The sequence below is a fragment of the Mytilus californianus genome, unplaced genomic scaffold, assembly GCF_021869535.1.
Source record: "Mytilus californianus isolate M0D057914Y unplaced genomic scaffold, xbMytCali1.0.p SCAF_4, whole genome shotgun sequence".
Lineage (NCBI taxonomy): Eukaryota > Metazoa > Mollusca > Bivalvia > Mytilida > Mytilidae > Mytilus > Mytilus californianus.
Genome location: NW_026262690.1, coordinates 49,788,351 through 49,815,561, shown reverse-complemented (window position 1 = coordinate 49,815,561; position 27,211 = coordinate 49,788,351). Strand labels below are relative to the sequence as shown.

The window sequence follows — 27,211 nt, the reverse complement described above, 5'->3', positions numbered from 1 at the left end:
TAAATCACAAAAATCACAGGCCTCTTTTAAAGTAATACATTTTTCGTTTACTAGCATATCATAATTGAGATCTCCTAACATCAAAATATTATCATATTTGGTTGAAGCCTTGTCAAAAGTATCTATAAAGTCTTTGCTAAAGTCTGAATTTGACATGGATGGTGGTCTATATATATATATATATATATATATATAACCCTGTTATAAGCCATTTTCTATTATTGGCAAATAAGTCTACACAAATTGGTTCTACTGATTTAAATTCTTAATACACTTCCTGTCACATACCAGATCTGATCGAGCATATGCGACAAGTCCTCCTCCGTTCTGGTTTCTATCTGCTCTCCAAAAATGATAGGTATGCATATCAGTAGAGCAGTGTCATCAGTATTACACATGCTGATTTATCTGTATTAGGGGTTAATTAATAAATGTGTATCTTATTATGGATAATATTTATAGCTAAAACCTTTCAACTGTAAAAAAATTGTTTTTGCCAGTTCAAAAACTTAAGGTGTTTAAATCATAACTGTTCAAGTCAAACATGTGGGCTGTGAGGTTTGTCACTAAAGTTCTTTATTTTTTTTTAAATGACCTTTTTTTACTTTTTCAGAATTCACCCTCAATACTTTACACATAAAATCTGATTACTCATATTTGTATGTTTCATTTTTCAGAGTGAGAGACTACAGTCAGATTTGTTAATTAGTTTAATAATTCTAGTCATAGTATTTGCAGTTCATTTGAGTACAGCATTCAGCAGTCTTCAGGTTAGTGAACAATAAGTAAATTATCACTTCCCCTTGTCTTCTTATTAGAGGTTTTTGAATATCAATTTTTTGTTTTAATCCAACCTATCTATATATTCAAGTACAGACATATATTTTGGCATTGTTTGTATCACTGTAAAAAATAATTTTCTTAAAATATTCTTTTACATGTGATTATCATTTCTCTCAGTTAAGACATTCTACAATATAAGTTAGCCAGTCAGTTTGCAGCTTTATTCTAACAATATAACATTCAAATAGTGTCAGTTAACAGATTTCTATAGATGACTTTCAAATTCATGCAATTTCCCATAAATTTTTTTCATATGTCACAATGCTTATGTTATTATGTCACAGTAAGAACCGATTGTTTAGATGACATCGTTTTCACAGATTGACCTCGGGTCAACCAGTGTAACTCATTCATAAAAAAACAACAAGATTGGTGTATTGGGGAAAATGTTAAATTTAACTTCAGCCTTTGACCTTGATCAGATTTATTTTTGAAATATAACATGTCAGATGAGACCAATAGATAGAAGTTGTCCAAGATGTCAGTCCTTGCAAAAAGATCAAAATTCTGTAATATTTACTGACCTGCTGTGATTGCCATTTACCATACTGTAGCTGGTCTTACTTTACAGCATATACTGTAAACCAACTAATTTTCCCAAGAAATTCATTTTCACGACTTTTAGAAAAAATAATGTGAATATAATTGTTGTTTATACGTAAATTTGTGATTCTTCCCTTATATAAAATTGAGAATGGAAATGGGGAATGTGTCAAAGAGACAACAACCCGACCATAGAGCAGACAACAGCTGAAGGCCACCAATGGGTCTTCAATGCAGCGAGAAACTCCCTCACCCGGAGGCGTCCTTCAGCTGGCCCCTAAACAAATAAGTATACTAGTTCAGTGATAATGAACGTCATACTAAACTCCAAATTATACACAGGAAACTAAAATTAAAAATGATACAAGACTAACAAAGGCCAGAGGCTCCTGACTTGGGACAGGCGCAAAAATGCGGCGGGGTTAAACATGTTTGATGAGATCTCAACCCTCCCCCTACACCTCTAGCCAATGTAGAAAAAACAAACGCACAACAGTACGCACAGTAAAACTCAGTATTAGAGAAGTCTGAGTCCGATGTCAGAATAGGAAACAAAAGAAAATAAACAAAATGACAATAATACATAAATAACAACAGACTACTAGCAGTTACTGACATGCCAGCTCCAGACCTCAATTAAACTGATTGAAATATTATGTCTTCATCATATGAATATCAGACACAATCCCTCCTGTTAGGGGTTTAGTATTATACCGTCATAAAATATATGAGAAGAACATAACCTGTGTCATGCCAACAACTGGTTTTAGAATAATGTGTTAATTCCGATGCAAAGACCCTATAAGTGAATCAATATTAAAGCCAAAATATGCAATCTTTAATGACCTGACAACAGTATCGTAACTATATCCCTTCTTAATAAGTCTGTTTAAAGGTTTTGTTAGCTTTTGAGGTGAATACTGACATTTTTGTGCTTTGTAAAGAATATTACCATAAAAGATTGGATGTGAAATACCCGAACGTATAAGATGTCTGCATGTTGAGTTATATTTACGAATGATGCCCTTATACCGATGATAAAATTTAGTAAATGTTTTGACTAGTTTATGATATCGAGAACCCTGGTGTAATACTTTTTCAGTAATACATAAATTTCTCTCGTTAAAATCTAATATGTTGTTACATACACGAGCAAATCGTACAAGTTGAGATATATAAACACCATAAGATGGTGAAAAGGGAACGTCACCATCTAAAAATGGATAATTAACGATAGGAAATGAAAAATCATCTCTTTTATCATAAAATACCTGAAGAAAATTAGACAATTGCGAAAATAAAAAGCCATAAAGTTGGTTAGAAAGGACTAATTGTAAATAATGTATTCACGAAAATAAGTTGTTTTACCGTATACTTGAGTGTGTACAATGAAGAATGAAGTTAAGTTTGCTTGTTCTCTGAGTGAACCATAAAATCAATATACCTTTGTTTACTTTCTATTAAAGAATAACAATGGTTATTACTAATCAATCAAATCACGGGGTGAGTAACAGAAAGATTACAGAAAAACCTGTTTAACCAGTATGTTTCTATATTTACAATCATCAATAACAAATTCATGAATCACAACAAACAAGCACAAAGGACACACTCATAGTTCAGTTGTAAATATCATTTGTTTTGTATTTCAGCCTGTTGTCAGTGATATTATTTACTACATGGCTGGTGGGCTTGGCTTTATTATCCATTACATTATTCCACAACTACGTAAAGAAATGCCATGGCTATGTTGTTCTCACCCAGTACTAAATAGTAGGGAGAGAAATTTCTTCGAAGTAACTGGTATGTATTGATCTGACAAAAAATGCTATCTTGTATAATTTATAATGGTATTTTCAACAAAAGGAAGGTTACAAATTTAGAACCTGGTCTAACAGATAACCACTAAATGTAAAAATAAAAACACCAAAACTTTAAAAAAAAAAGAAAAAAAGAAAGAAAAAAAGGGAAGCAATGAACGGTGGTGCAGAACATCATCAAGAGGTTTGGACAGGGCTTTAAAATATTTAGACCGGATGAGCATGGAGAAATGACTGGCTAAGATGTGTTCCTTGAGTCTTAGTTCATCTAATGCACTCGGGTAAAAACCTGATTAAGTAAAGCTTTGCTTGCCAATAAATGTGTTATCTACTTTGTCATGGGTAACAACTTAAAAAAAAAATATCTTGCAGCTTGTCAATTCTTTATTTCCAATTTTATGAAGAGCTATTTTGAAAAGTAAGAACTTGGGTTTGTACCTTGCTTTGTTCTAGGCTGATTTATAAGGAAGCAACATTTGTATGACCTGACATTCTATTTGTAAGATCTAAGGGATATCATGGCAAATAAATTAAACATAATTGTGCAATGTCACAAATTATATTCCATACATCCATATTTGGTTATGATTGACCATTTCAGAAATTGAACTTGTACATATAATTTAGGTTTGACAATTTCACTCTCTGCTCAAAGTTTGCCTTTTACCAATCAGAAAAATTTGAAGCATGTATGATTCAATAATGCATCACACTTCGTAATGAGACCAAGGCTATAGAAACTGTATAGATGATGATGATGAAGATGAATTGGTGTTTAATGTCCAGTGGCAAATTTAACACGCATATTAGGAAGAAAACATAACATCATTTGGTCTCTGGTGGAGAGTTGTCTCATTGGCAATCATACCACATCTTATTTTTATACGACCGCAAAAATTGAAAATTTTTAGGTCGTATATTGGTATGACGTTGTCGTCGTCGTCGTCGTCGTCGTCCGGCGTCGTCCGAAGACACATTGGTTTTCGCACTCTAACTTTAGTTTAAGTGAATGGATCTCCATGAAATTTTACCATACGGTTCAATACCACGAAAGGAAGGTGGGGATTGATTTTGGGGGTTATGGTACCAACAGTTAAGGAATTAGGGGCCAAAAAGGGGCCAAATATAAGCATTTTTGTAACTTCCAGACAATAACTTGTGTGTAAGTGTATGGATCTCTCTGACATTGTACCACAAGGTTCCATATCACAAAGGGAAGGCTGTAATTGATTTTGGGGGTAATTGCCTCAAAATTTTAGGAATTAGGGGCCAAAAAAGGGGCAAAAAACAAGCATTTTTCTAGTTTCATGACAATAACTTGTGTGTAAGTGTTTGGATATTTCTGAAATTGTACTACAAGGTTCCATATCACAAAGGGAAAGCTGGAATTGAGTTTGGGGGTAATTGTCCGAAACGTTTAGGAATTGGGGGCCAAAAAGGGGCCAAAAATAAGCATTTTTCTAGTTTCCAGACAATAACTTGTGTTCAAGTGTATGGATCTCTCTGAAATTGTACTGCAAGGTACCATACCACAAAGGGAAGGCTGGGATTGAGTTTGGGGGTGATGAATCATAAGGGGGTTCAAAAAATTTGGGGGGGGGGGATTTATTTTTTTCTTTTTTTTTCTTTTTTTCCTTTTTTTTTCCTTTTAAAATTTTCCATTTTAAGTTGGTTATTTCTGATTAATATTTAAAAGCAAATAATAATGATATGGTAGGAGATACACACCAAACAGGATGTGTAAATTATTATATAATAAGTATTGTGCAATAGCAAGAAATTTTCAATTGCACAGTATTGCACAATTGCAAGAAATCTTCAATTGCACAGTATTGAGCAATAGCAAGAAATCTTCAATTGCACAGTATTGCGCAATAGCAAGAAATATCCAATAGCACAATATTGCGCAATAGCAAGAAATTGTCAATTGTACAGTATTGCACAATAGCAAGAAATATTCAATTGCACAGTATTGTGCAAAAGAAGATACTTCGTATAAATTGCTTATTTCTTGATCAATTTCAATGGGGTTTTATTCTTGAATTCTTGGGGTTCTTTAATATGCTGAATCTAACCGTGTATTAAGTTTTTGGATTTTGGGCCCCGTTTTTAAATTGGTCCACATTGAGGTCCAAAGGGTCCAAAATTAAACTTTGTTTGATTTCATCAAAAATTGAATTATTGGGGTTCTTTGATATGCCGAATCTAACCGTGTATTTAGATTCTTAATTTTTGGTTCCGTTTTCAAATTGGTCTACATTAAGGTCAAAAGGGTCCAAAATTAAACTTAGTTTGATTTTAACAAAAATTGAATTTTTAGGGTACTTTGATATGCTGAATCTAAACATGTATTTAGATTTTTGATTATGGGCCCAGTTTTCAAGTTGGTCCAAATCGGGGTCCAAAATTAAACTTTGTTTGATTTCAACAAAAATTGAATATATGGGGTTCTTTGATATGCTGAATCTAACCATGTATTTAGATTTTTGATTTTTGGGCCCCGTTATCAACTTTGTCCACATTGAGGTCAAAAGGGTCCAAAATTAAACTTTGTTTGATTTCATCAAAAATTGAATTCTTGGGGTTCTTTGATATGCTGAATCTAACCATGTATTTAGATTTTTTATTTGTGGACCCGCTATCAAATTGGTTCATATTGAGGTCAAAAGGGTCCAAAATTAAACTTTGTTTGATTTCATCAAAAATTGAATTATTGGGGTTCTTTGATATGCCAAATCTAACCGTGTATTTAGATTTTTAATTTTGGGTCCCGTTTTTTAAATTGGTCTACATTAAGGTCCAAAGGGTCCAAAATTAAACTTAGTTTGATTTTAACAAAAATTGAATTTTTGGGTTCTTTGATATGCTGAATCTAAACATGTGTTTAGATTTTTGATTATGGGACCAGTTTTCAAGTTGGTCCAAGTTGGGGTCCAAAATTAAACTTTGTTTGATTTCAACAAAAATTGAATATATGGGGTTCTTTGATATGCTGAATCTAAACATGTATTTAGATTTTAGATTTTTGGCCCAGTTTTCAAGTTGGTCCAAATTGGGGTCCAAAATTAAACTTTTTGATTTCAACAAAAATTGAATATATGGGGTTCTTTGATATGCTGAATCTTACCATGTATTTAGATTTTTTATTTTGTGGGCCTGCTATCAAATTGGTTCATATTGAGGTCAAAAGGGTCCAAAATTAAACTTTGTTTGATTTCATCAAAAATTGAATTATTGGGGTTCTTTGATATGCCAAATCTAACCGTGTTTTTAGATTTTTAATTTTGGGTCCCGTTTTTTAAATTGGTCTACATTAAGGTCCAAAGGGTCCAAAATTAAACTTAGTTTGATTTTAACAAAAATTGAATTCTTGGGGTACTTTGATATGCTGAATCTAAACATGTGTTTAGATTTTTGATTATGGGACCAGTTTTCAAGTTTGTCCAAGTTGGGGTCCAAAATTAAACTTTGTTTGATTTCAACAAAAATTGAATATATGGGGTTCTTTGATATGCTGAATCTAACCATGTATTTTGATTTTGGACATTGGACCATAATAGGTAAATTAAAAAAATTGAAGTTCTTAGACCACATTCTTTCTGTGTCAGAAACCTATGCTGTGTCAAATATTAAATCACAATCCAAATTCAGAGCTGTATCAAGCTTGAATGTTGTGTCCATACTTGCCCCAACTGTTCAGGGTTCGACCTCTGCGGTCGTATCAAGCTGCGCCCAGCGAAGCATTTTATTATGTTAATGTTACATGAATATGATCCCTGCTTTGTTCTAGATTTACACAATGAGCCAGATTTTAAATTTGCTAGTTCAAAAGGTAATGAACCCATGAAACATGTCACCCTACTCTGTCACATTATTCTGACTTGGAGCCAATCTGTCTTTGCTCTTTTTCCTGAATGCTTAGTTGAGAAGCGGCAAATACCAATTTTCAAGTGTTTGGTTTGACCTGGCCTGAGATCAAACCCACAACCTCCCACACTTGTATAAAGGGAAAGATTTAATATGTGTTAAGTCATTTGATAGTTTATAATGGCAGAACATCAAATTAGATCAATATATTATTTTTTTGTTTCAGCATTGCCAATGATAATGTGGTTTGAGAAGATGTATGTTTGGATGAGATTTTTTGAAAGAAATGTGATGTACCCTGTTGTCTTTCTTTGTGCCTTAACAAGTTCCACGCCCATCATTATGTGTAAATTTGGAAAATAGTAAGTTGCATATTTTTATGTACAGTGCATTAAATATCAAACATTTTTAGGGGCTGTATCAAAATTACAAGGATGTAAATTATGCATAAGAGATTTTGAATGCTTATTTACAATTTTACACATATTATACTTAGTAACCTGATCAAGGCACCACACTATAAAGTGGTAGATTATGACACTTCTAGGCATAGATATCAAATTGTATAGATTTCTAATTATAAGTAAGTCAACAAGAATGTCACCCTTAGACCATGTTACAATACAGGGCAGTTGCATGGAAGTTTAGATCGTGTGTTATTCTTAACAAATGGCTTGATCGATTTATTTTATGCAAAAAGGTAGAAAGGAATGATAAACACATAAAAGCTATTTGAAGCCAAAGAAGAATAAAATGCCTATAACCTTAAAATAAGAAAAAGGTATTCTGTAGTGATGACCAGATATTCAATTGTTAAAAAAGTTTTGATGGGAACATACCTATTCAATTTAAACAGTTGATCTGCATTTCATTACACTTTCAATCATTAGTTTTACTTTGCTACCATCCATCTGTCATTCTAAATTTCTGTTCTTCTTTTCAATGAATAAGAAAGTCTCTGTCCTTCCATCATTCTGCAGGAGTATTTATGATGTTTAAAAAAGTACCAATTTTATTACTTTATTATCATATCCATACTTTTTATTTTTTTCAGTGTTGGACCATTTTTAATAATAATGTGTTCCCTGAAGTTGTTGAGATTTGCCTTCTCACAGACATCAAAGCAGTATCTAATCATGACATTTACTGTGTTCTTCTTCAAATATGACTACAGAGATGCCTCAGAGACATTCCTCATAGATTATTTTTTTATATCTATTGTATTTGTTAAAGTAAGTATATACACAAAGAAGGTGGCTTGAGGGTATTAGTTTTCATTACATTAAGACTCAAGAAATAGAACAAAACTGAAAATCATACTGATTTTGGTAATGCTAGCCTCACTCATATGTTAAAGAAAGCCAAAATGTGAAAAAAACTTGTTAAGATGATTTAGCCTAACTGTTAAGCATTATTTTTTTTTGCACTTGATTGTGAGAAAAGTATTTCTGTTGAATAAAGGAAGATGGTGGTGAGACGGCAACTAAAAGACAAAAATAACTGAAAGACATCAAAAGGTCAACATACAGTCTTCTACAATAAACAGGTGTCATTTGCAATACGGCAAGCTCTAAATCATTCAGGGCCCCATACAAGTTGTGAATTCATTTTACAGAAACTATAGGCCATCTGTTTTCTGTTTTAAGTATGATACAACTTACCTTTGATAAAACATAAATTATTTCATAAACAACAGGCTTTTAAATGTTAATATTAGTAAATTTACAATACTAACTAGTTCTTCTGGTAAATGAATAACAGTAACTGTAGAAAAAAAAGAATTATTATTTATGTGTAACAATTTTGCTGTATTTATTATAAAATAATTTTTATTTTTTGTTTCAGTTCTGTGATTTATTATTAAAAATGAAGTTCATTCTGACGTATATAGCTCCATGGCAGATCACATGGGGATCTGCCTTCCATGCGTTTGCTCAACCATTCAGTGTTCCACGTATCCTTTATTATTTTGTAATAAGAATTTGTTAGTATAGTAACTGCTGTTTAAGCTGACATGCACAAGATTTTTTTAAAGTTTAATTGAGACAATTTTAGAAACTGAATATTGGAACAATTGATTGTCATAAGTTTGCCTGATATATGGTTTTAAAATATTATCAGTCACATAATATTGATTTTCATCTTTTTAGTTGTTCACAATGATATTACAACTTGTAGGTTTTTAAGAAAAATTATAATGATATCATATTGACTATTATTCTTCTATAAGTGTTAATTTTTACATGGAATATTATGTTGTTATAAAATTTCTAACAGTGTCTTAAATAATTAATTGGTCAAAACAACTCTGTTAATTTATAAGAAACCATTGTTTCAGTATAAAATAATGATTTGCCGGTTTCCTTAACCAATATCAGATTCAGCCATGTTATTTTTACAAGCAGGTGTATCTGCTTTCTTTTCTACACCATTGAATCCATTCCTTGGTAGTGCTATATTTATTACATCATATGCTCGTCCAGTGAAATTCTGGGAGAAAGATTACAAGTAAGTTTATTACAACTGTTTTTTTATACGACCGCAAAAATTGAAAATTTTTTGGTCGTATATTGGTATGACGTTGGCGTCGTCGTCGTCGTCGTCGTCGTCGTCGTCGTCGTCGTCGTTGTCGTCGTCGTCGTCGTCGTCGTCCGGCGTCGTCCGGCGTCGTCCGAAGACACATTGGTTTTCGCACTCTAACTTTAGTTTAAGTGAATGGATCTCCATGAAATTTTACCATAAGGTTCAATACCATGAAAGGAAGGTTGGGATTGATTTTGGGGGTTATGGTACCAACAGTTAAGGAATTAGGGGCCAAAAAGGGGCCAACAATAAGCATTTTTGTAACTTCCAGACAATAACTTGTGTGTAAGTGTATGGATCTCTCTGACATTGTACCACAAGGTTCCATATCACAAAAGGAATGCTGGGATTGATTTTGGGGGTAATTGCCTCAAAATGTTAGGAATTAGGGGCCAAAAAAAGGGCAAAAAACAAGCATTTTTCTAGTTTCATGACAATAACTTGTGTGTAAGTTTTTGGATATTTCTGAAATTGTACTACAAGGTTCCATATTACAAAGGGAAAGCTGGAATTGAGTTTGGGGGTAATTGCCCGAAATGTTTAGGAATTGGGGGCCAAAAAGGGGCCAAAAATAAGCATTTTTCTAGTTTCCAGACAATAACTTGTGTTCAAGTGTATGGATCTCTCTGAAATTGTACTGCAAGGTACCATACCACAAAGGGAAGGCTGAGATTGAGTTTGGGGGTGATGAATCATAAGGGGGTTCAAAAAATTTTGGGGGGGGATTTTTTTTTTTCTTTTTTTTTTCTTTTTTTCCTTTTTTTTTTCTTTTAAAATTTTCCATTTTAAGTTGGTTATTTCTGATTTATATTTAAAAGCAAATAATAATGATATGGAAGGAGATACACACCAAACAGGATGTGTAAATTATTATATAATAAGTATTGTGCAATAGCAAGAAATTTTCAATTGCACAGTATTGCACAATAGCAAGAAATCTTCAATTGCACAGTATTGCGCAATAGCAAGAAATCTTCAATTGCACAGTATTGCGCAATAGCAAGAAATATCCAATAGCACAATATTGCGCAATAGCAAGAAATTGTCAATTGTACAGTATTGCGCAATAGCAAGAAATAATCAATTGCACAGTATTGTGCAAAAGAAGATACTTCGTATAAATTGCTTATTTCTTGATCAATTTCAATGGGGTTTTATTCTTGAATTCTTGGGTTCTTTAATATGCTGAATCTAACCGTGTATTAAGTTTTTGGATTTTGGGCCCCGTTTTTAAATTGGTCCACATTGAGGTCCAAAGGGTCCAAAATTTAACTTTGTTGGATTTCATCAAAAATTGAATTATTGGGGTTCTTTGATATGCCGAATCTAACCGTGTATTTAGATTCTTAATTTTTGGTTCCGTTTTCAAATTGGTCTACATAAAGGTCCAAAGGGTCCAAAATTAAACTTTGTTTGATTTTAGCAAAAATTGAATATATGGGGTTCTTTGATATGCTGAATCTAACCATGTATTTAGATTTTTGATTATGGGCCCAGTTTTCAAGTTGGTTCAAATCGGGGTCCAAAATTAAACTTTGTTTGATTTCAACAAAAATTGAATATATGGGGTTCTTTGATATGCTGAATCTAACCATGTATTTAGATTTTTGATTATGGGCCCAGTTTTCAAGTTGGTCCAAATCGGGGTCCAAAATTAAACTTTGTTTGATTTCAACAAAAATTGAATATATGGGGTTCTTTGATATGCTGAATCTAACCATGTATTTAGATTTTTGATTGTTGGGCCCCGTTATCAACTTTGTCCACATTGAGATCAAAAGGGTCCAAAATTAAACTTTGTTTGATTTCATCAAAAATTGAATATATGGGGTTCTTTGATATGCTGAATCTAACCATGTATTTAGATTTTTGATTATGGGCCCAGTTTTCAAGTTGGTCCAAATCGGGGTCCAAAATTAAACTTTTGTTTGATTTCAACAAAAATTGAATATATGGGGTTCTTTGATATGCTGAATCTAACCATGTATTTAGATTTTTGATTATGGGCCCAGTTTTCAAGTTGGTCCAAATCGGGGTCCAAAATTAAACTTTGTTTGATTTCAACAAAAATTGAATATATGGGGTTCTGTAATATGCTGAATCTAACCGTGTATTAAGTTTTTGGATTTTGGGCCCCGTTTTTAAATTGGTCCACATTGAAGTCCAAAGGGTCCAAAATTTAACTTTGTTTGATTTCATCAAAAATTGAATTATTGGGGTTCTTTGATATGCCAAATCTAACCGTGTATTTAGATTCTTAATTTTTGGTTCCGTTTTCAAATTGGTCTACATAAAGGTCCAAAGGGTCCAAAATTAAAGTTAGTTTGATTTTAACAAAAATTGAATTTTTAGGGTTCTTTGATATGCTGAATCTAAACATGTATTTAGATTTTTGATTATGGGCCCAGTTTTCAGGTTGGTCCAAATCGGGGTCCAAAATTAAACTTTGTTTGATTTCAACAAAATCTGAATATATGGGGTTCTTTGATATGCTGAATCTAACCATGTATTTAGATTTTTGATTTTTGGGCCCTGTTATCATTTTTGTCCACATTGAGATCAAAAGGGTCCAAAATTAAACTTTGTTTGATTTCATCAAAAATTGAATTCTTGGGGTTCTTTGATATGCTGAATCTAACCATGTATTTAGATTTTGGATATTGGACCATAATAGGTGAATGTCCAATTTAAAATTTTTAAGTTCTTAGACCACATTCATTCTGTGTCAGAAACCTATGCTGTGTCAAATATTTAATCACAATCCAAATTCAGAGCTGTATCAAGCTTGAATGTTGTGTCCATACTTGCCCCAACTGTTCAGGGTTCGACCTCTGCGGTCGTATCAAGCTGCGCCCTGCGGAGCATTTTATTTACACTTGAGTTTCAGTGTGTAGCTTTCATTACATCCTTCTCATATGGAGAGGGTCGACTGGTTTACCTCTGCTTTTCTATCTTTTTTCTGTGTGTCCATCTGTCCCATGAATATTTTGTCACATTTTACATGAATCATGTTATATTGTGTGATATGTTTTCACATGCTTATCAATTTCCTGATAACCCATGCTTATAGCAGGAGTATCAATAGTGAGCAGTAGCTCACAGTTCAACTTGTATCGTCTGTCATACCTTTGTTGGAAAGGGCCTATATTCCTAGTCAGATTCCTTCATATTGGAAACAAATGTAACTTATAAAAATCCTGGATGAATTTGATAATATAAAAAGAAATAGAAATGGAGAGTGCTTTTTTATATGACCGCAAAAAATTTTTGCGGTCTTATATTGGTATGACGTTGGCGTCGTCGTCGTCCGAAGACACATTGGTTTTCGCACTCTAACTTTAGTTTAAGTGAATGGATCTCTTTGAAATTTTACCATAAGGTTCAATACCACAAAAGGAAGGTGGGGATTGATTTTGGGGGTTATGGTACCAACAGTTAAGGAATTAGGGGCCAAAAATAAGCATTTTCTAGTTTCCAGACAATAACTGTGGAACGGTGTATGGATCTCTCTGAAATTATACTACAAGTTTCCATACCACAAAAGGATGGTTAGGATTTGCTTTGGGGGGTTATGGCTCAAACCGTTTAGGAATTAGGGGCAAAAAAGGGGGAAAAACAAGGTTGTCCTGGTTAATGGACAAATACTTTAGTACAAAACATAATTTAAAGCAGTGTAAGGGAGATAAATCAAAAACATCATTGAAATTATCTCCCTTACACTGCTTTTAAATTATGTATAAAGTAATGGTTAATGAACAATTAAGATAATTTAAAACAGTGTAAGGGAGGTAATCCAAATAAAACGTTTTGGTTACTTCCCCTACACTGCTTTTAAATTATGTTTAAAGAAATGCATAATTATAAAGGAAGACCAGTAAAAATATCTGCAAATGTTGCATTTTTTTTTTTACAAAAAAAATCCATATGAAAGATTTGACACCATATTTTAAATTCTATTATAAATAGATTAAGTTAGCACTATGGTAAATTTAAATGGGTAATTATGGTTTCAAACTCCATTGGAAATTTGAATTGAGATTATGACCATATCTTTAGGGAAAGAATTTTTTGGGGGAAAAAAGGGGGGGGGGGTAAAAAGAAATTGTGGGGGGTCAATTTTTTCTCATTTCAGATTTCAGAAATTAAAAAGAATTATTCTTCAAATATTATTTTTTTTTCAAATTTCAAATATTGAAAAATTTCAAGAAGTAATCTTTAATTGCACAGTATGGCGCATTAGATTTGTAAAATCTTTGACCACATTTATTCATTTGTTATGCCGAATCTAACCGTGTATTTAGATTTTTAATTTTGGGTCCAGTTTTCAAATTGGTTTACATTAAGGTCCAAAGGGTCCAAAATTAAACCTAGTTTGATTTTAACAAAAATTGAATATATGGGGTTCTTTGATATGCTGAATCTAAACATGTATTTAGATTTTTGGTTTTTGGCCCAGTTTTCAAGTTGGTCTAAATTGGGGTCCAAAATTAAACTATGTTTGATTTCAACAAAAATTGAATATATGGGATTCTTTGATATGCTGAATCTAACCATGCATTTAGATTTTTTATTTGTGGACCCGCTATCAAATTGGTTCATATTGAGGTCAAAAGGGTCCAAAATTAAACTTTGTTTGATTTCATCAAAAATTGAATTATTGGGGTTCTTTGATATGCCAAATCTAACCGTGTATTTAGATTTTTAATTTTGGGTCCTGTTTTTTAAAATGGTCTACATTAAGGTCCAAAGGGTCCAAAATTAAACTTCATTTGATTTCATCAAAAATTGAATTATTGGGGTTCTTTGATATGCCAAATCTAACCGTGTATTTAGATTTTTAATTTTGGGTCCTGTTTTTTAAAATAGTCTACATTAAGGTCCAAAGGGTCCAAAATTAAACTTAGTTTGATTTTAACAAAAATTGAATTCTTGGGGTTCTTTGATATGCTGAATCTAAACTTGTGTTTAGATTTTTGATTATGGGCCCAGTTTTCAAGTTGGTCCAAGTTGGGGTCCAAAATTAAACTTTTTTTTATTTCAACAAAAATTGAATATATGGGGTTCTTTGATATGCTGAATCTAACCATTTATTTAGATTTTTTATTTGTGGGCCCCGCTATCAAATTGGTTCATATTGAGGTCAAAAGGGTCCAAAATTAAACTTTGTTTGATTTCATCAAAAATTGAATTATTGGGGTTCTTTGACATTCCAAATCTAACCGTGTATTTAGATTTTTAATTTTGGGTCCCGTTTTTTAAATTGGTCTACATTAAGGTCCAAAGGGTCCAAAATTAAACTTATTTTGATTTTAACAAAAATTGAATACTTGGGGTACTTTGATATGCTGAATCTAAACATGTGTTTAGATTTTTGATTATGGGCCCAGTTTTCAAGTTGGTCCAAGTTGGGGTCCAAAATTAAACTTTTGTTTGATTTCAACAAAAATTGAATATATGGGGTTCTTTGATATGCTGAATCTAACCATGTATTTTGATTTTGGACATTGGACCATAATAGGAAAATTAAAAAAATTCAAGTTCTTAGACCACATTCTTTCTGTGTCAGAAACCTATGCTGTGTCAAATATTTAATCACAATCCAAATTCAGAGCTGTATCAAGCTTGAATGTTGTGTCCATACTTGCCCCAACTGTTCAGGGTTCGACCTCTGCGGTCGTATCAAGCTGCACCCAGCGAAGCATTTTATTGTTAGGTATGTTAGCTGGCTTCTAAAAGTTTTGATTACTAGATGTATGGATGTAACCTATTGCAAGCATTTTTATGTTTTATTACAGTACAAAGAGAGTGGACCATTCAAATACTAGACTGTCATCACAACTGGAAAGAAATCCAGGTAAATGGAGTGTAATTACAATAGGTGTGAAATTTTCAATTTGACATCATTTAAATTTGTTGTTTCACATAGCCAAGTATAAAGGACTCTTGCACGGTTTATATGGTGATTTGTAACTCTTATCTGCATATCCTATTTACTCTTAAAGTAGCAGAATTTTTGGGGGAATTAGAATTATTGCATTATCTTTTATTTTCAGGAATTTCATTAACCAAAACATACTTTGCCGAAACTTGTATGTTCTATATTTGATGTTATGTATATGTATCTTTATTGTCTGTACTTTGTTTATAGATTTGGATGCATGTTAAAAGTTTACAAAGCTTATGTTGTGATGTATGTGTAACTGAAAATGTATTTCTGTTTTCAGGTGCAGATGACAATAATTTAAATTCCATATTTTATGAACATTTAACAAGATCACTACAGCACAGCTTGTGTGGAGATTTAATGATGGGACGATGGGGTAATACAGAGCAGGGAGACTGTTTTATAATGGCTTCAGACTACCTCAATGCACTTGTACATGTAATTGAAATGGGAAATGGACTTGTAACATTCCAACTCAGAGGGTTAGAATTTAGAGGTAATGATACTGAAAAGAAATGCTGCAATTTTACCTTTTCTTTTTTCATTATGTCTTACAGGATGGATAGGTACATGATACAAAATAGAATATAGTGAATTTTAAACTTTATGTAAAAAAAAAACTTTATCAGTGAATTTTAAACTTTATGTTAAAAAAAGCTTTATCAGTGAATTTTTGGTGAAAAGAAGGAAAAGGTCTGTTTCAACCAAGAAAACTGGGTTTTTGACACCCTCCATTATTTTTTCACATAATTATGTGTTTATTCACAGGAAAAATAGCATTTATGACATGAAATTATTTCATAGTACTAGAAATATTGAAACTTACAAAATATAAAAACATTTTTTTTCATATTGCTTGTTTTAAATTATTGTGTGTTTTATACGATAGGTGTGTAAATGTCATTTACATAAATTTAAGAGGAAATAACAGATTTAAAAGTGGTGTGATAATGAAAAAGTTAGATTTCACTCAATTTGTGTTTTATTTCCAGGAACATACTGTCAACAAAGAGAAGTAGAAGCAATTACAGAAGGTGTTGAAGATAACGAAGGTTTGTCTTTTCTAGAGTATGGTTCTCATAAAATTTACTATTGACAGAGAAATTATGAATTGTGTCAAAACCCTTTGCTACTTTTGCAAATAAAATATATTTAAACTAGAGAAATCATTTTTGTTTTCCTGATAAGATAAACATGACTTATTTTCTTGAATAAGAAATGCAGATTTTTTTTATAAGTTTGATGATTGTAATACTTTTTGAAAGAACCTTTTGTTTGAGTTGCTACTTGTGGATTGCATTAGATAACACTTGACATTATAAAACAAAAATTCAACATTTGATATTTTACAGGATTTTGTTGTTGTGAACCTGGCCATCTACCTCATTTTCTCTCACTGAATGCAGCCTTTAATCAGCGAGGATTAGCTTGGGAAGTTGTTGTGACTAAATATGTCCTAGATGGATATAGTATATCAGATAACAATGCAGCGTCTATGGTTCAGAGTTATGAAACCAGAAAAATTCTCATTTCTTTTTACATTAAGGTTAGTTTTGAGCTATTATATAACAGATTGCATATCAATTTAAAATTAGTAAATGTCAATTTCACTTTTAGAATTTGTCTTTAGTTTATGACAGTGTGATAGGAAAGAAACCTTTTTACTTCAATAACAAACAACTTCAATGATTAAAGGGAAACCAAGAAAGTTATGAAGACAAGTATGTTTGAAAATAATATAAAAAAAATCAGCAAATTTTATATATGGAAAGCATTACAAAGCAGAGGCGGATTCACGGTGTTTCAGGGGGCCCGGGCCCCCCCCCTTTTGTGGAAAAATTTGGTTGATTATATAGGGAATCACTGACTTAGGCAGTCAGTGGGCCCCCCCTTATAAAAATTTCTGGATCCACTACTGCAAAGTATTTCTTAAATTCACCAATTTTACTTTTCAAAATGTTTTGGTATGATTGTCAAATCTGAAATAAAGAAAATGATATAACTGAATGTATTCACTAGGAATACTCCAGAGAATCGTATACTACACAACGATATCATATGTATATTACTTTTTGAAGTCCAACGTATAATATGCTACAGAGCAAAATGTTCATATTTTCCAGAGTATTATTTACTACACTGTGCGATCACCACGATTACAGGACTGGTTAGAAGGGGAGACTATTCTGGAAGCTCTCCAGGCTACAACAGGAGATAACTATGTTGATGTGGATCCTATTTTCTCACATCATATTGATGAAGATTATGATTCCAAATTAAAAGGTGTATCCAGAAACAAGTTTTGTTCTGTTTACCTTAAATGGATCAAAAATTGCTACGAAAGACGAGACAAGGTAGGATAATAAGTTTTATTGTATTGAATGTTTAGGAAAAATTATACTGGTTAGTATGCATATAATAGTACAACACAATGGGTATTAGTACGTTGGTTTTTTTTTCTATTTTTAGTATAGGATCCAGTAATTCATTAATGAAATTCTGGAAATGCGTTATTTTTATTAATGATTTTTTGGTTACATTATATTACAGTACAAATATTTAGTTCAAATTATTAATTATCACTTTTAAAAGTATCTACACTTTTGAAAAGTCTACAATATTTTTTTTATAACTTTTTTTTTTATACTTTACAGGAACAAATAATAATAAAAACATCACCTGTTGTGTCCCTGTGTTACTGTCTTAGTCTTCTTGGGAGACGAGCCCTAGGAACAGCAGCACATAATACCATTTCTGCAAGGTAAAGTAAAAGCCTTCAACAATATTACATACATGTAGGAGAGTTGAACTTGTATATGCATTTATAAATACTCTTTTAAAGGAGGAGTGTGCTAAAAAGCTACAAAAATGACCAAAATCCAAAAAATTTTGCCAAATACGGCCCATATCCCACCCTGTCCTTTGGTGATTCTAAAATTGATGTATGAAATAGACATGTAAATTGATAATGAGATGCCAATGATTTATATTTGTCACATTTATAATAAAATTTAATTGAACTTTTTCTTCAGGGAACATTTTAACTAAATATGATTGTTTCATTGTTTATACATCAATTTTAGAATCACCAAAGGACAGGGTGGGATGTGGGCCTTATTATACCCCACGCAACGAGTTGCAGAGGGTATAATGTTTTTGACCCGTCCGACGTCTGTCCGTCTGTCCGTCTGTCCGTCCGTCAGTCCTGTTTCTTGTCATCGCAACTCCTCTCAAACCACACAACAGAATTTCACGAAACCTTTTTAGATAATAAGGACATACTATGTAGTTGTGCATATCGACAGGAAATTAGGATTCAATTCTTTTTCTAGGAGTTACGCCCCTTTGAACTTATTTACTTTAATGTACTACTGCAACAGTTTGTCATCACAACTCCTCTCATACCACACAACAGAATTTCATGAAACCTTTTCAGATAATAAGGACATACTACGTAGATGTGCATATCGACAGGAAATTACGATTCAATTTTTTTTCCAGGAGTTACACCCCTTTGAACTTATTTGCCCAATATACTACTGCAACCTTTTGTCATCGCAACTCCTCTCAAACCACACAACAGAATTTCATGAAACTGTGTAGATAATAAGGACATACTATGTAGATGTGCATATTGACAGGAAATTATGATTCAATTTTTTTTTCTGATACAATTTTTTTTCATTACACTTATTTTATTTCTCCAATGACAATGTGGGGACGTGGGGTATGTGAGCGCGCTCACTAAGGTTCTTTCATTTGGCCTATTATTTAACTGATATTCAAACTTTTGATTAAGTATTTCAATTCATGTCTGTTTTAAAGATGAGTTAATAAAAAATTGTTTAAATATTTTACAGTGCTGATTTATTCCTATTTGGCCTGCATGCCTTGTTTAAAGGAGACTTCAGAATAACTTCTCCACATGATGAATGGGTGTTTGCTGATATGGAACTTTTGAGGAGAGTTGTAGCCCCAGCAATCAGAATGGCTCTTAAACTTCACCAGGTAGGAAATACTACAATACAAAAAATTCTGTAAAAATAAAAGAAGGTATTATTTTAACTGCAAATAACTCAGTAGTAATCAAGTATATAATAATTACACTGACACAAACATATTTAGTTTTCTGTAATTTTTATTGCATTTATAAACCCATCACCGTAATTTTGAAAAGTCTATAAAAGTATAATTGTGTTTTTCAGGATTGTTTTATGTACACAGATGAATATGAGGATGAATCCTTCCTATATACTGCCATAAGTAACTACGAGAGTAATCTAGTCATATCACATGAAGCTGATCCTCAGTGGAGAAATGCTGTCTTATCTAATACACCATCACTGTTAGCTCTGAGGTAATGATTAAGTTGCATATTCTAGCATGTATAATCTGTGTTTTTTTCACTCCAAAATCCAAATTGCCTGCCAGGGGCGCAGGTTATAGACTACTACAAGTAAGAAATAAATAAGTTCTGCCATGTTTGTTCTTACAAGATTAGAGGGTGCTTTTATTTCTTTTCAAATTTTTTAATCTTTTACCTAATCCACATTAATATGCAATTTTAGTTTTTTTAAATCCAATATTTATTATATATCAATATGTAATGCTTCATTACTAATTTCTTCGTTCTTTTCAAAGCATTCCATAAGGATGTATCAACTACAAAACATAATCAGTTATTCATTCAGATTTGGAGTTTCAGACTGCTGTCAGTGTTTTGTTTAAGATGTTAAAGTGATGAAAACATTCATCATATTTTACTAAACGACAGCACTGTTTTGATTTCAAAGTTGTTTTCTTTGTAATATCTTATTATCTATTAAGTACAGGATTTACACAACTCTCATTGAATTTGTTTGAGATTAACACATACTTTTTCTTGTTTCCAATTTATGACGAATACAACTTTTCCAATTGTTTTTATTGGTGGTTACTTTGGCTCTCATATAACCAATCAAATCACATGAGATACAGTATGCTTTAGAAAAAATCATAGATTAATTTTTGAAAGACTTTTTGTTACAAATTAGAGTATCTTTAATTTTCTTGTAAAATACAGATCAGTATGATATGAAATGGTTTACAGTTAAAATATATTAAACTTTCTCTTTTCAGACATGTGTTTGATGAAGGTACCGATGAGTACAAAGTTATTATGCTCAACAAAAAGTTCCTCACCTTTAGAGTTGTCAAGGTAAGCTTGATATAACAGCCATTTATCATCTTCGCTAGCCAAGGGTTATGATCCAATTCCCTCCTCTCCACCCTTGGCAGATTAAGCCATCGTTTGTGATTACAATGCTGCCCCATCTATCGGTAGATAAAAGTCGAGCCATTCCTACTACATTATTCTTGATCAATGACAGCACTTGAGCTCTCTTCAATGTGGAGTAGTAAAATGGTTGTGTATAGTGTTTACAAATTTCATGAAGCAGGAACCGAAAATATACGTTGACATTCCAACATTTGCACGAGAAACATACCCAGGAACTTAAATTAGTTGATTAAGAACTTTAGAATTGTTACTAAGTATCATCCTATGTTTTGGGGTTAAAGACTTGTTGCACAATCAGCATGTGGCAATTGTTTATTTACATGTGATTACCTTAAAGGCACTTTTTGATTGGGTCAGCCAGTTACAACTGGGACCAATGGAAATAATTTACTTGTGGATTTGAAATTCTATCTCAATCTGCCAAGGGTGGAGAGTAGGGGATTGGATCGTAACCCTTGGCTAGCGAAGATGGCCATTTATATAAATAACTTAATACATGTAATTAGTTCTTTTTTTGTACAATTGATCATTCATTGTTGATAGCTTTATAGGAACTTGTACATTAGTATATATGCAATAGCATTTGATTTTTTTTTTAATTAAACGCTGTAATATTTCCCTCTTTATACACATCCAAGCTCATCAGTGTAAATTACAATTAATTTAATTAATTTTTTTGTAAACATTTTAAATAATTTTTCATAAACTTTAACAAGGTATCACTAATTATTTATCATGGTGATAAAAGATAATCTTAGGTAAACACACGTGGAATTGAATGTCATAAATCAATACAGTGGTCAGTGACCGGAAATTTAATTACACGTGTATTGTCAGATTAACTCTTCAATCCATTTAAATCCCGGAGGTCATGTTTTGACATATGTGTATTAGTTCGAGATAAATAATGAATTTTAAATGCTTTTGTTGTCGAGCCTGCGACTTTTGTCGCAGAAAGCTCGACATAGGGATAGCGATCCGGCGGCGGCGGCGGCGGCGGCGGCGGCGGCGGCGTTAGCTAACTTCTTAAAAGCTTTATATTTTAGAAGATGGAAGACCTGGATGCTTCATACTTTGTATATGGATGCCTCATGTTACGAAGTTTCCGTCAGTCACATGTCTAATGTCCTTGACCTCATTTTCATGGTTCAGTGACTACTTGAAAAAAAAGTTCAGATTTTTTGTAATGTTAAATTCTCTCTTATTATAAGTAATAGGATAACTATATTTGGTATGTGCGTACCTTGCAAGGTCCTCATGCCCGTCAGACAGTTTTCACTTGACCTCGACCTCATTTCATGGATCAGTGAACAAGGTTAAGTTTTCGTGGTCAAGTCCATATCTCAGATACTATAAGCAATAGGTCTAGTATATTCGGTGTATGGAAGGACTGTAAGGTGTACATGTCCAACTGGCAGGTGTCATCTGACCTTGACCTCATTTTCATGGTTCAGTGGTTATAGTTAAGTTTTTGTGTTTTGGTCTGTTTTTCTTATACTGTATGCAATAGGTCTACTATATTTGGTGTATGGAATGATTGTAAGGTGTACATGTCTAGCTGGCAGGTGTCATCTGACCTTGACCTCATTTTCATGGTTCAGTGGTCAAAGTTAAGTTTTTGAGTTTTGGTCTTTCTTTCTAATACTGCATGCAATAGGTCAGCTATATTTGGTGTATGGAATGATTGTAAGGTGTACATGTCTAGCTGGCAGGTGTCATCTTACCTTGACCTCATTTTCATGGTTCAGTGGTCAAAGTTAAGTTTTTGAGTTTTGGTCTTTTTTTCTAATACTATATGCAATAGTTCAACTATATTTGGTGTATGGAAATATTTTATGATCTATATGTCAGTCACGCAGGTTTTATTTGACCTTGACCTCATTTTCAAGGTTCATTGCTCAGTGTTAAGTTTTTGTGTTTTCGTCTGTTTTTCTTAAACTATAAGCAATAGGTCAACTATATTTGTTGTATGGAAGAATTGTTAGCTGTACATGCCTGCCTAGCATGGTTCATCTGACCTTGACCTCATTTTCATGGTTCATTGGTCAATGTTTAGTTTACTTGGTTAATGTTAAGTTTATGTGACAGTTGTAATAAAGCTTTATATTTAGGACTATCAACATAATATCAATGATTAGTAAAGAAGGCGAGACATTTCAGCGTGTGCACTCTTGTTAACCTTGGGACCGTAAATTTAGTTCGACTCAACCGAAATTTCGACTCATCCAATTTCGACTCATCAGGAGTCGAAATACATATATTTATATGGAACAAAGTTCGGGACCACGAGAAAACTTCGACTCATCCGAAATTTCGGGTCAACCGAGTTCGAGACAACGAGAGTTAACTGTAATTAGTTCTTTTTTTGTACAATTGATCATTCATTGTTGATAGCTTTATAGGAACTTGTACATTAGTATATATGCAATAGCATTTGATTTTTTTTTTAATTAAACGCTGTAATATTTCCCTGTATAAAACTGTTTTTCCCTTTCTTCATCAATGTACAGGTAAATAGAGAATGTGTGAGAGGATTGTGGGCAGGACAACAACAAGAATTGATCTTTTTACGGAACAGGAATCCAGAAAGAGGCAGTATACAAAATGCCAAGCAAGCATTGAGGAACATGATCAACTCTTCATGTGATCAACCCATAGGTTATCCTATATATGTATCGCCATTGACAACATCATATTCTTCTACACATAATCAGCTTGCCAGCATCATTGGTGGAGAATTTATACTTGCAAATGTTAAAAGCTTCTTCCAAAATGTATGGAAAAGGTAAGGTTTAGAGTAATAATTTATAATACTTACAGGAAAAAGGGTATAAAAATCACTTAGTCTGTCTGTTGGGTTCATAGCCTTCACATGCTTTTAAGAATGTTACTTATGATCCGTACTAATGTTGCCCACCAGCAAAGGGTGTGACGCCAGAAAGGTTAAAATCTATAAAAAGCAAGTTCTAGGTCATAAATTTATTTCAATTATACATACCACATTTCTATAAGCAAAGATATGTCAATCTCAGAATTATTTGTTTCCCAACACCATGGGTCATAGTTAAGGTTGGAAACGACTTCTACCAAGGTTGTGGCCACAAACCATATGTGATATTCATGAATACCAGTGGTCTCTGTCTTGAAAGAAAAAAGACCAAAAGACCAAGAACATTCTATGAAACATAAGATAGAATAACACAAACCCCACAAAAATCCAAGGTTCTGGTGAGATGAATGCTTTGAAGGATATTGAATAAAAACAACAAGAGAATGTAAAAAAAGAGATTCAGAGAGCGATGAAGGATCTTAGGAGCATCTTGTGTATTTTTGTAATGTGAAAAAAGAACTTTTGCCAGAGTTTTTGTTTATATTTTTATGCCCCCGCCGTGGCGGAGGGGGCATTAAGTTTTACCCTTGTCCGTCTGTACGTACGTACGTACGTCCCAAAATTGGTTTCCATTCTCTAACTTTAGTTTGCCTCAACCAAATGTTATGAAACTTATACACAATGCTTATTACCACAAAACACAGATCAAGTTTGAATTTTGGTGGCGTCACTTTTACTGATCTAGTTTATGATATATTAGTATTTTGCTTTGTTCGATCATACATTGTTATCTGATAAATAATTTTAGGATGCGACGACGATGTGGTGCCACCTGTGCAGGAAGTAGTTCTGGTTTCCAGGAAGAAATGGCATACTCAATAGGTTGTTCTCATGTTGGAGCAGCCACTGCTTTAGGCTCTGCAGGTAAAATAATAAATGGATAACAGATATTTCTTATTTCATGTTACAAACATGAACTGACATGGAAATTGCCTTATTTCATGTTACAAACATGAACTGACATGGAAATTGCCTTATTTTATGTTACAAACATGAACTGACATTGAAGTTGCCTTATTTTATGTTACAAACATGAACTGACATTGAAATTGCCTTATTTTCTTCAAATTAATCGTTTTTACTGAAATACTTGAAAGCTATGATATTTCTTCATTTTGGTTCAATTTTAAGAGTATGTTATCATGTATCCATATAAAGTTTTGATAGTATAATTTCACATGAAAAGTGTTCCTTGCTTAATAACGTGTAACAAATATATGATTTTATCATCTTTCAGTCTTTCTCTGTAAGTAGTAAGTGTGGTTAAGTCAGTTTTGGATCCCAGGATTTTAAGGTCGCAAAGGGTTTTAGTTCGTCTTCCAAATAAATATATATATTATATATAACGGCAAATATAAACCATATCTGTTTAACAAGCTACCCAATATTGTAAATTTTAAGCAGTTAACCAGTGGTTAAATATTGTGTACATGAACAAAATCTGTCTGTTGGAAAAATTAATCTATCAGTTATGTATTAATATACTGCATCTGTCCGAAGTCAGGAACCTCTGGCCATTGTTAGTCTTGTATGTTTTTTTAATTTTGGTTCATTTGTATGTTACGGAGTTAAGTGTGACGTCCATTTTTGATGAACTAATATACATTATTGTTTAGGGGCCAGCTGAAGTCTGCCTCCGGGTGCGGGATTTTCTTGCTGTGTTGAAGACACATTGGTGGCCTTGGGCTGTTTTCTGGTCGGGTTGTTGTCTCTTTGATGCATTCCCCGTTTCCATTCTCAATTTTATTGAAATTTATCCAGTGAATAAAGTTATTAGTAGGTTTTAACACTGACAAAATACTGATCAACAAAAATATATTTTTCTCATCAGGTAGTAATACAAGAGCCACAACTATCGGTACACCAACTAATCAACAAGACATAGCTCTACAAACATTAGGGAATAGAGGGAGTTTGATATCCACAACAAGTTCCCTTGGTAAACCTAGTGCCTTGGCAGCATTTGCTGGAGTGTTGACAGAAATCAACTCAAAAGAAACCTTTAATCAAAAAGTCAGGGTAAGTAAACACAACATATAATATGACTTTAATGTATCTTATTTTCACAAATTTGGAAGTAGCATGTTGACATAATTAAAACGTATCCTTCTTTTAGGAATTTAAGAAAGTAACATCCAATCTTAATGAAAAATGGTATATACAGTAATTGTGTTTGTTTGTCCATTTGTCTGTCTGCACTTTGTATCTGCAACTCCAAACCACAACTGGATTTCACTGAACCTTTCACTAAATATTTAGTATTGGATGGTATTGTGCACCCATTTTATAAGTTTTTTCCAATGGCAAATATGGACCATGTCATATCTACTAAAAGGTAGACATCTTGTACCTGCAACTACTCCTTGAACAATGACATTATTCAATGAACTTTCATAGAATCTTTCTTTACATGTTAAATTTCATTCAAGTAGCACAATATATGTCTTGGAATATAGGTAAGTTGTAACAATAAAATAAACCTGCATCTTGGGAATAGTTCTTCAATATCATTCATGTTTCAGTGATTAATATTTTAAAGTTTCAGTAAAAGAGGGACGAAAGATACCAGAGGGACTGACCCCTGTATGCATTCATCTGATAATCCATCAAATGGTTCTGTTTAGGTATGGAGTAGGTAGGACAGGTCTTTTTTCAACAATTTATTATAAGCAATAGTAATGACATTAGGAATAATATTTTAATGTGTATTTTGCTGTTTTCAGATAATGGATCCATCTTTAGTTTTCCTGAACATTAATCTTGGTCGACGTATTGATGTCCAATGGCCCAATGAAGAATGGAGACTGAATGGAGGTAGTAATGCATGGCAGGGCTGGCTTCCTGCTAAAGGCATGGTGGGAATAGTTGTACACAAATGGATTCCCTGTCATCGAGAAACCATCAAAAGATCTCATGTTGACAAAGTCATACTTTTAGTGCAAATAGGTGACAAATATGTTCCAATTGCAGATTCAGGGGTAATGGACCTTGGTGCTGAAGTTTGATGATCCAGTGTCTTCACATTTATTATCAGTCTTAGATGAAATGTTTCCCTGATGAGTATGTGAGTGGACAGTAATGAGAATATTCATCATGTACGGATGAACTTGTGTCCATGGTAACCACTGGTTAAGTAGAACCTACATTATTACCATAAGTTAAGCTTAAATCATGATTCAGTAGTAGATATGACCTTGACACATGATACTGTCACCTATGTATTGAATTAATACTATGTAAGTTGTTATAAGACCCTTAATGACAACATCTGATTACATATTGTAATGAAGAATTTAGTGGCACTTGGAAAGAAAAAGAAATGGCAAGTTATTCAAGTTGTAATTTTATACAATTGTGTCTTTACACAGCTGCTGTAAGTTTTATAGATCATGCACAGGTATAGTTTGTCATCATCTGTTTACAATGGCTTGTCTATGTGTAGA

General features: G+C 32.8%; 1 protein-coding gene across 4 annotated transcripts in view; it reads left to right on the top strand.

Moving 5' to 3' along the window:
- The window catches only part of LOC127738202 (pecanex-like protein 1), a 66,998-nt gene extending 40,081 nt beyond the window's left edge, over window positions 1–26,917 (top strand). For all 4 annotated transcript variants that reach the window (XM_052249360.1, XM_052249358.1, XM_052249359.1 and 1 more), the window contains exons 20-38: window positions 678–770; window positions 3,039–3,189; window positions 7,300–7,435; window positions 8,128–8,305; window positions 8,919–9,027; window positions 9,452–9,581; window positions 15,452–15,510; window positions 15,881–16,096; window positions 16,593–16,652; window positions 16,953–17,146; window positions 17,724–17,954; window positions 18,255–18,361; window positions 19,461–19,608; window positions 19,806–19,957; window positions 20,719–20,797; window positions 23,389–23,663; window positions 24,517–24,632; window positions 25,600–25,787; window positions 26,492–26,917. In XM_052249360.1, coding sequence (XP_052105320.1) covers window positions 678–770; window positions 3,039–3,189; window positions 7,300–7,435; window positions 8,128–8,305; window positions 8,919–9,027; window positions 9,452–9,581; window positions 15,452–15,510; window positions 15,881–16,096; window positions 16,593–16,652; window positions 16,953–17,146; window positions 17,724–17,954; window positions 18,255–18,361; window positions 19,461–19,608; window positions 19,806–19,957; window positions 20,719–20,797; window positions 23,389–23,663; window positions 24,517–24,632; window positions 25,600–25,787; window positions 26,492–26,773 — 2,904 coding nt within the window. In that variant the 3' untranslated portion in view covers window positions 26,774–26,917. The remainder of the gene's footprint in view (window positions 1–677; window positions 771–3,038; window positions 3,190–7,299; window positions 7,436–8,127; window positions 8,306–8,918; window positions 9,028–9,451; window positions 9,582–15,451; window positions 15,511–15,880; window positions 16,097–16,592; window positions 16,653–16,952; window positions 17,147–17,723; window positions 17,955–18,254; window positions 18,362–19,460; window positions 19,609–19,805; window positions 19,958–20,718; window positions 20,798–23,388; window positions 23,664–24,516; window positions 24,633–25,599; window positions 25,788–26,491) is intronic.
- The last annotated feature ends 294 nt before the right edge of the window (window positions 26,918–27,211 follow it).